General features: G+C 39.1%; 1 protein-coding gene across 1 annotated transcript; it reads right to left on the bottom strand.

Moving 5' to 3' along the window:
- Window positions 1-1,261: 1,261 nt before the first annotated feature.
- Window positions 1,262-6,335, bottom strand: LOC117557581 (cytochrome c oxidase subunit 5A, mitochondrial-like). The gene is made up of 5 exons (XM_034233465.1): window positions 6,169-6,335; window positions 4,581-4,697; window positions 3,846-3,967; window positions 2,667-2,789; window positions 1,262-1,403 (listed from the first exon to the last, which is right to left on the bottom strand). The coding sequence occupies exons 1-4, from the start codon at window positions 6,239-6,241 to the stop codon at window positions 2,676-2,678; spliced, it is 426 nt and encodes a 141-aa protein (XP_034089356.1). The 5' UTR covers window positions 6,242-6,335; the 3' UTR covers window positions 1,262-1,403; window positions 2,667-2,675.
- Between the last annotated feature and the right edge of the window lie 3,574 nt (window positions 6,336-9,909).

The following is a 9,909-nucleotide window of genomic DNA, read 5'->3' as shown; positions in this document are numbered from 1 at the left end:
GGGGGTGCTAGAGGCGGGAGTACGTTGATACGACCTTCCTAGCCGGAGTTATGGCCGCATTTTACAATAAACTTCCGTTGGGTCACTTGAAAACAAATATCGCAATTCGAATCGCAATATTTGTCAGAAAAATCGCAATTAGATTTTTTCCCAAAATCGTGCAGCCCTAGTGTGTGTGTGTGTGTTTCGTGTATAGGCCTTTCACGATAATTAATTTTGTTGGATACATTTTCCCGGAAATGATTGCGATAAACGATAATATTGTCGGCACCGTTGTCTGACCATTTTAGACCACTGACATCATGATAATATATAATAATAATTCAAGTACATCCTTTCAAACTGCTAGTCACATCCTCATGTCAATGGAAATGTATCGAGTTCATTTTTATTTATCGTACCATAAGTCAATTAATTGCTTATCGCGAAAGGCACACAATAAAACAGTGGAAACAAACATGTGTTTGACTTTCATGAGTGAATGAAACTGTGTGCCCTTTATAGTCTGTGTCCAATATTGTGTATTTGTATATATATCCTATATATATGCTAAGGTCCCGCTGCTGACATGATAGCAGTAATTTAGTGCGTATATGTGTAATTAAACCCATGATATCAAAATCTCACTCCAACCAGGTACCCAAAGTTGGCAACCCTGATATCTTAGCATATTTATACACACTGTTCATACTGCTCACAGGCTGCTGTGTATATCTAGTGTATTCATACCCCTCACTGTTTGTTCATCATTCAATTCATTCTATATTTTATTCTATAGATTTTGTACATTACTTTTCACTTTACTGCTTGTTGCACCTGGTTAGAAGATAAACTGCATTTCGTTGTCTCAGTACCTGTAATATGTGCAATAACAATAAAGTTGAATCTAATCTTGAGCAGGAACAAATGTATTTACTTAGTACATATCTGACATTAACAATTAAACATTTGTGAATTTGTGCATTCTTTATAAATGCAAACCGAGTCAAGCCGACTCCGGAGGTGGCGATATGCAACTTAAAGTTGTTTTCAATCTGCCAAAAAACCGAGAGAAGAAGAAGAAGACGAAGCCGACTCCGAGCTGCCCGACTTCAGGCGAGCTTTTTGAGACCTCCCCCGGCTGCGATCGGCTATTCTCGTCTACTTTCGAGGCGAGCCGCAGCTCGTCTCAAACAAGCCTTTAATCTTGTATACATGTGTTTATTTTATCAACTTGGAAAATACGATGCATTTATATACAAAACTAAAAGCACAACACACGTTCTTAAATTATTGGTTTCTTTATTATTAGGTCCACCATTTTGTACACAACAGGAAAGCATGGGTTTGATCAACAATATATAGACATATTTAAAGTGGGGAATCAGAAGAGCTCATCGTCATCTCGTTATACATCCAAGGAACTGAGGAGAGAGGAGAAGGAGACATGTTCAGATGAGAGGAAGTCAAAAGCAAAATCATTCATGAGCTGCTGCACATTTTAACACATTAACTTCCTAAATTCAGAATCAAGTTTATCACCAGGTACACAGAGGGATTAGCTCTGGTGTGTTGTGGTGCAAACATAAACAACTTCAGACCATAAGTTACAAAAAGAGGTCAAAAATATTCATTTAAATACAAAATAACCTAATTACCGAAATACCGGTTACTGGCGGCTAGTACGGCATACATATAAAATCAGATCCGGTTTTCGATAATTTCATTTTTTTAAATATAAAGTGAGGCGTAATATCCTTAAACTCGCGCCCAAAACCGTCTAAATTACGATGTCAATTTCATCGTGAAACTCCGCAAACGAGTCACTGGAGTGTGGGCCGCGACTCCATTTGCTTGCTCTTGGAGGTAAGATACTTCTAAATGTTTCTCTGGTCAGGTGTTGTCTCTGAAGAGAAAAGGATGACAGTCGGAGGTGTAGCTGCCTTATATACTGTGAGGCCTGCGCTCGCATTCGGGTAGGCTCGCCCTGATTGGCCGGCTACATTTATGTAAATTCAGTGTGAGAACGCTCGCGTGTCATTGGTGAAGAGTAGTATCCATAGAGTCCAGTAGAGGGCGGAGCCTGTGTGAGATAGAACTGACTCCAACACATTGATTGAAACCGATTTAAAAAGTGAGTTACAAAGAAGAGTAATTAGTAAATAGAGCAGGGGTGGCCAAACCTTTTTCAGAGGGCCACACACAGAAAAATATACAAAGGGCTGGGCCCCTCAGTAGAGGTTCATTGCCTCATAAGTGAAGTTATAAGTTAAAAAAACCAATCAAATGTAGGTAAATGATGCTCGTGAGTGTTGGCAGCTCATCCCTTAAAGCAGAAGCTTCAGATTGATTAAAATAAGGAGGAATAGGAACGGTGTATTTCAAGCTTGTTATGGAAATAAGTATTTTTTCTTATCAACTAAGATTTGTTAGAAAATGTTTCCAGCTTTATTAGAAAAGTGGTTTCATTAACACCTGAATACTACTGTGTAATATATTTGTACATATATATTTAAGAAGTACAAGCCGAGCACACGTTTTATTTGTGGGCCGTATTCCATTCTACTTTTATTATTTGCTGAGGTTTGGAGACCCCTGATGTAGAGTCATCTCTGGGATGAAACTGTCCCTGAGACACGTGTGCAGAGATGTGCTAAAAACACATGTTGTAATGAGAGCATCGTCACCTGGAGGGTCTACAACTTGTCCATGCCGAGCTGTTCTGGAGTCGAGATGCCGAGCTCTGACAGCGTGGGCTGCAGCTCCTGGATCAGGTACGGGTAGATCTCTTTGTGGGGGCCGGCTTTGTCCTGAAGGACACAGAGGAAATAACAAATGAAGAGGATTTTGTTATGGAGAACACCGCTTACACTACTTACAGCGATCAGCAATACGTATGGATGGAAAAGCTTGAGACTGAAGGTCTTCTGTAGGATTGATTTTTTAATAATTTGCATATAACACTAACTTGACTGTATTTCCCTGAGCAATATTTAACCTGACATTCTGTTTCATTGATGGATTGAAGTATGGGAAATGGACTACTATCAGAATCCCTTTGTTAGTCCCACAGAGGGGACATTTGCAACGTGACAGCAGGAAAGAGCCACAGACAGCTTAGTGTTACCTATGGTAAGAAAAAAGTACTAAGTTATGATATAATAGAAAAAATACTTTCCAAAATACAAATCCTGTAACAGTTCTTAGAATTTAGCAGCCAGGTATAAATTACACAGTTATTAATGGCTTATGTATATAATGTAATGCATATATTGCACACATAGTATGATGGTATTTAACTGCAGCAAGTTACACAATTTACAAGATACAAAATGCAAAAAAAACACACCTTGTAACGGTTCTAAGGATTTAGCAGCCAGGTATAAATTACACAGTTATTAATGGCTTATATATATATAGCACATATTGCACATAGTTGATTGGTGTTTATCAGCAAGGCGTGATATAGTCTGTGTTGTGGTGTGTGTAGGGACCGCTGCAGGAAGGAAGGACCTGCGGTATCTCTCCGTGTGACAGGTGGGGTGCAGCAGCCTATCGCTGAAGGAGCTGCACAGTGAGGACAGGGTGTCCTGGAGGGGGTGGGACATATTGTCCAGCAGGGAGGACAGCTATCGGGTCTCTTTGACCCCTCAAATCTCTTTACATACTACGAGTCATTCACCCCTCATTCATGCAGAGTGGTACCACTTGCTCTAAACACACGGACTGGGATCTTTTTCTAAATGTGCTTTGAGTCGTCCGAGGAACACGAATAACATCCTCGGTCTCATCCTAATGACGTCTCCCAGTGTCCGTGAAGTCTCTTTTCTCCTTCAGTACTTCCCTTAACCCCAAAGTGATCTCACCTTAACGGCCTCCAGGATACGGATGGCGCTGGCCAAGTCGTTCAGTCTCCGGCACGCTCTGAGCGCCGAGTCCACGATCTTAGCCTCGGGCACCAGGTCGTACCCGATCAGGGTGTTCATGCCTTCGATAGAATAGAATCAGAGAGATGAAACCCTTTTTAATGGTCACACATGCAGAGACAATTTCTTGTGGAGAAGATATTCGTCAGCTTTATTGAAGAGACTCAAGGTCCATTTTTAAAAGACATACAGTTCAATATAAATGAAAAAGGCAGTTATACCAATGTTTCCAAAGAGGTGACTGGTATCGTACTGAGACGAGGATTTGACAGCAGCATAATGACACATTCATAATATTGCCTCAAACCATTACAAAACATGAAATGGGACAATACATATGCTATGCATATCGTATGTGTGTGTCTTTGGTTCTTGAGTGTATTGGACCGTCAACCTAGTTATTTAAAAATGTTGAAGGGATCCTTTTAGTTTGGTTTTGGGTTATTTATTTAATATTAACAATTTATTAAATGTAGCTTGACCTGGTGTTCTCATCTAAATGTCCTGCTGTGTCCTTTATTTGCATCTCTTGCCTGTACTATATTTAGAATAAACATTAGTTAGAAGAGCAATCATTATATTGCACCATTGTATCCAAACAATACACATGAACCACACTATTAACAACAGAGCGAGGACACATCCTCAGAATATATTTAAAAAGCACAAAGGTACCTTTCCTCAGCTCCCAGGCATCGATGTCAGGTTTGCTGAAGTACGTCACCCAGCGGGCGTCAAACTCCTCGTCCGTCTCCACCCGGCCGTGGGAGTAACATCTGGAGGCCAATGGAGCTGAAAACATGACATCCAGAGGTTCATTTACAATGTTTTTAAATAATACAAGCGACACAAATATTCCCGAAGTTTCAAGAACTCACTAATAGGGAAATATAATGAATGTTTTTTCTACTGAAACCTTGTAAAAAGCAGGAATACACAAAGTTTGCATGTCGAAAATGTCAGGGAATAATTCTGTATACATGTTAACCTTTCGCCCTCTGACGCAGATGCCCAACTTTGAGCAGCCGTTATGTCCCTTAAGGAGGGGCTGCCCTAGCATTTTGTTGTTGTCACCAGTTTGTGACCGGGCCACTCTCTGTGAGAGATAGTTATGGTTGTGGGACACCTGGAACACATCCTTCTCGGGGTGCAGATGACCCCGAGCCATAAGCGACAACAAATGTGATTCAGTGTCCTCAGCTGTTTAGTCTATCTATTGAATAATGTTGATTATTGTCTCTGAACTAGTTAAAACCTGGAGCTACAGGAGGGCTCTTCAGAATTGATTGTGGCATCTCAACGTGTGGTCAACTCGTGGCTCGTGACATGTCTTGTGAATTCTCTGGCCGAAGCTCCAAATAAACCGTCAGTGTTTGCCCTCAAAGCTCCAGCTCTCCTCGTGTCTCTCTGAGTCCTGACTCCACTTGCTTCAGAAGTTTCCCCCACATAAAATTGGCCATATTTTACATAGTTATACATACACTAACCAGTATTTATTCTACTGTACAGTGTTTTATTTTCCAATCTTATTTTATTTCATGTGTGTCATTTCCCTATTAATGCATGTCAATGGCACTATTTTTGTTTTAAGATGGTGTCTGACATTGTTGGAAGAACCTGAGACGTTTATTGCCAAACCTTTTCTGTAGCTATTGTGTTACCGACAATAAATACTGTGAACATATTGAATTGTGTACAGCGTATGTCTTTTATATCTAATTTCCTCAACACATATGCCCTAAAATAAAAATAGGTAAATACAAACACAATGTCTTTGAACTGATAATTTATCAGATTTCGGGACCCCCTATATATAAGAGCTGATTGCACCCTCCAGCTGTCACGTAGGCAGGTCCCAGGTAATTCAAGACTTCCATAATAAACTATATGCACATGTTAAACATAATACAAGTACATATAGGGTCTGAGTTAGACAATGTGTTGCTATGCGTTTACACTGCGGCTCTTAACTCTCCTGAACAAACTAAGGAGGGTCATCACAAGGTCGTGACATTACTAGCATTAATTAATACACCGGCTTTTTATTCAGAATACAACACATGAGGTTAAACCGCAGAAAAATACTCCATTTAACACCATAATGATAGCCAACCGTTAAAATAACTCAATGTCACCAGAGGTTAGCTTTACACACAGCTGGAGGAAGCTAAGCTAGGTGGCTAGGCTAACTAGCTTATTTTAGTGAGTTTTATAACAGAGAAGCTGTTTATTTTTACGGTAGATGTTTAGAGGATGGTCCTACCGGAGATGGAGGGTTTCGACCGGACCAGGCACCGGGCCCCGGTGGATGAGAGTCGGAAAACGGCTCGGAACATGGTACCTCAGTGGAAGCTAGCCGACCTCCTGTCTAAAAAAGAGGGAGACTGTGGACGGAGATTCACGATCACAGGGGCAAAGAGAGTCACGTGACTGACGGAGATTGCCGAAGTCTGTTTTACGTCACAGCTTCTGATTGGTCCGTTTCTTAACCTTGTTTAACTCATTCCGTGGATTGATTGATTGATTGAAAAGTTTATTAACAGCTTGTTTATTGGGTACAGTACAGTACAGCTCAAAACATACAATTGGACGTTCTCTTGTTACAGTCACGGTTAAATCTGGTCAACAAAATGTGATGATTTGTGAGATATATATATATATATATATATATATGTTCGAACATATTTTCACCATGTTTAACACATACACTTTCCATAACTATACTGCACATTATTCTGAGTGCTTTTACACTTTTATTCTGTATGCTGTATGTAGTTCCTTGGTATATCCAGATTTAATGTAAATAATTTTCCATATCTTAACATATGATTAGTTTTTTTTAATGTTTTTCCTACTTTTTACTCTTCTTTAACTGTGTTGACGGATACACCATGTAAGGCAAATTCCTCAGGTGTGAGCCATTCCTACAGTACATACAAAAACCTGACAACCTTGCATATTCCCCTGTATATATATATTAGTAATTTGTCATAGGTTGTATTGACTTGTTTTCTCTTTTTCTGTTCTATTTTTCTGTTCTATTTTTGAAATTTTATAAAAATCGTAAGGGTTGTATTATTGACTTGAAGAAAGCCACAAAATAAATGTTATTTATCATTAATTTGTTGAGCAACTCCACTGCCCAGTTTACACCAACAGAGGGAGCTCTTGGTATACAAATATAGGCTTTCCTGCACCCAGGTTTATTTCATTTATGGGTCATGCATGAAATAACTCCAATAATAATAATAATAATAATACATTCATGTGAGGAGCAGATGAACTGACAGACTCCCTTGGAAAAAAAGGATGTAATCATTTTAGGCTTAAATAATGTCATATAAAATGGAAAATTCTAATGTTTTCTTTTAATATGGATGACAACAAACATCCATTTTCTTTTTCTTTCTCTGTATGCAAACACGTCACATGCTTACACAGGGGTCGTGCAATGCAAGTAACCAAGGTATGGCCGGATTACTGTGTGTGTGTGTGTGTGTGTGTGTGTGTGTGTGTGTGTGTGTGTGTGTGTGTGTGTGTGTGTGTGTGTGTGTGTGTGTGTGTGTGTGTGTGTGTGTGTGTGTGTGTGTGTGTGTGTGTGTGTGTGTGTCAGTGTTCTTAGTGACGTGTAACCTCTAATCCGCTCTAAGCCCAGGGCACCACAGAGGAGATGTCCTATAGTGTAATGTGCACATCTTCCACCTCTATATCCCCCACTGTCTCTTTCTCTCTCTTCCTCCCCCTCTCTTCCTTCCTCTCTTCCTCCCCCCTCTTCCTCTCTTCCTCCCCCTCTCTCTCTCTTCCTCCCCCTCTCTCTTCCTCTCCGCATCAAATACTGGTGGTGACATTGCACATTTGAACCATGGTAAAGAGTGGCAGAATTGATTGATTGAAGTGACTGCTAATTTGTAGATATTAATTGTTGTGCTTTTATTTATCTCTTAATGTGTGCATATGTATAAATGTGCCTGTTGATTGTGTGTAGGATATGCATATTTGTATACATATTTTTATATATATTTGTAGTTTTGTATTCGGGATTGTCAGAAACGGTCCCGAATACAAACGTTTGTTAAAAGCAGGAATACACAAAGTGTGCATGTCTAAAATTGGCAATATTCTGAATTAAATCTGTCAATATCTTATAAATAAAGATTATGAAGTTGCGCAGGCTTTCTGTGCCAACCTTATAATACTCAACTGTTTTTGTGATATGTATATCTCGTGATCCTAGATGTCATTTTCAATCATTGGACTATGATAACCACACATCAAATTATGATGAGAGGGATCTCTGTCTGTACACATGTGAAAGATTGACGATAAAGTTGACTTAATTCCTGATTAAAACACTGATGATATGATCAGATTTGTGCCACATCGAAAACAAAGATTATTAGTTTAAATGAACACTAAAACACAAAACCAAACTGCTCCACCTGCTCCATCCATCTGCTCAACCCTGCCAGAGACTTTGTGACTCAGCAGACCATAATAACCTAATCATGTTTTCTCTCAGTGGTTGTGATGTTATGTTAAATGTTTGTTGTTTGTTTTTCATTTATTTGTCAATCAAATTCCAGACTTGATCTGACCATTAAAGTATTATCATATCGTATCATAAGTACATTTACTCAAGTATTGCAATTTCTTTGGACATATTTTTTATTTACTTGAGTATTTCCCTTGATAGCTACTTTGTATTTGTACTTATTGTAAATATTGTACTTCTAACATATCAAAAACCCATGATATGCTGATGTGGTATAATGCAGTACTGTACTTCTAATCTAGACAGTATTTATAAGATCTACATTTGCTTCACATTGACAAACTACAATACTAAAATGCCGTTATATGTATAAAAAAAGGATAATAATATCATACTGTGAATAAACTGCACAAGGAGTACTTTTACTTACATTAGAGTACATTTAGCTGTTTTACTTGGGTAACATTTTGAATATAATGTTATTCTTAAATAGGTCATTGTGCTTTTTGTACTTATTAGTATATTGTAAGGCACTTTTCTACTTTTACCGAGGTAGCACTTCAAAATCAGGACTTTAGAGGAGTAGTTTAAGATCACTCACGAGTGGTCAGGATAAGCTCCCTGACCTCTAACCTTCTATACAATAACATTATACTAAGTTTGTAAATTGCCTAATGTCACTTAGAGTAATAGCACGGTCTGGATATTGAACATATCAGTGATATTTCAGTGCGATCATCCCTAAGAAAAATAGCTTTCTCTCCTAAAATAACGTTACTTGTGTCTGCCTGAACCCAACTGAAGCATGCATATCCTATATGTCACACATCAAAATAAAAAGCTTAAAGGTCACCTATCATGCTATTTTTAGGCAATAGCGTAGGTCTCAGATATATAAAAATATATAAAAAACATGTCTATGAAGTGTTTTGCTCAAAATACCAAACAGATCACCCATTCTAGCCATGCCTCATATCCCTCTATTTCACTTCCTGTTTCAAAAGTGCTGATTTGGGGATAAAGCTTAAAAAAAAAAAAAGGAGGGGTCTGAGCTCATGCGGGACCCGGCAGCTACTGTCTAAACTAAATGCTGCCGTGATGAAACTCCATATCATGGATTATCAAGGATCTGAAACAGTATGGAGCTCAAAGGCTTTCTCTCTTGCCGGTTATACCACAAGGTGAGTTCCTTTTTACTTCCTGCTTCTTCACCCACATGCTCTCCAGTACAGGTTAGCTCTGAGTGTTAGCGATGCTAATGTAAACACCGACCATATTACGTCCAAAACAGTCGGGCATTGTTTCTGATAGCAACGTTTCTGATTGGCCCGTGGGTCCACATTTCAGATATTACATCATATCGGACGCAAATCTGGATCAGCTCTGTTGTTCCCCGTTTTTAGAGATTTGGGTACGGAGGAAAAGAGAGAGGGTTTTATTTTCTGACGCTGCGTGAGTTCCCTGACACACCGGGGACACATGGTGATGTAGAAAAGACATCACAAAGTGCAT

This window comes from Gymnodraco acuticeps, unplaced genomic scaffold (genome assembly GCF_902827175.1).
Source record: "Gymnodraco acuticeps unplaced genomic scaffold, fGymAcu1.1, whole genome shotgun sequence".
Lineage (NCBI taxonomy): Eukaryota > Metazoa > Chordata > Actinopteri > Perciformes > Bathydraconidae > Gymnodraco > Gymnodraco acuticeps.
This window is presented reverse-complemented; position numbering and strand designations above follow the sequence as displayed.

Bases quoted from the DNA above. Each gene is read 5' to 3' on its own strand.
- LOC117557581 (XM_034233465.1), bottom strand. From the start codon at position 6,241: ATGTTCCGAGCCGTTTTCCGACTCTCATCCACCGGGGCCCGGTGCCTG. The intron at 3,968-4,580 runs GTACCTTTGTGC...ATTCTATCGAAG, and splicing joins TGCCTGGGAGCTGAGGAAAG to GCATGAACACCCTGATCGGG. The intron at 2,790-3,845 runs GTGAGATCACTT...TGTGTCCTTCAG, and splicing joins GTATCCTGGAGGCCGTTAAG to GACAAAGCCGGCCCCCACAA.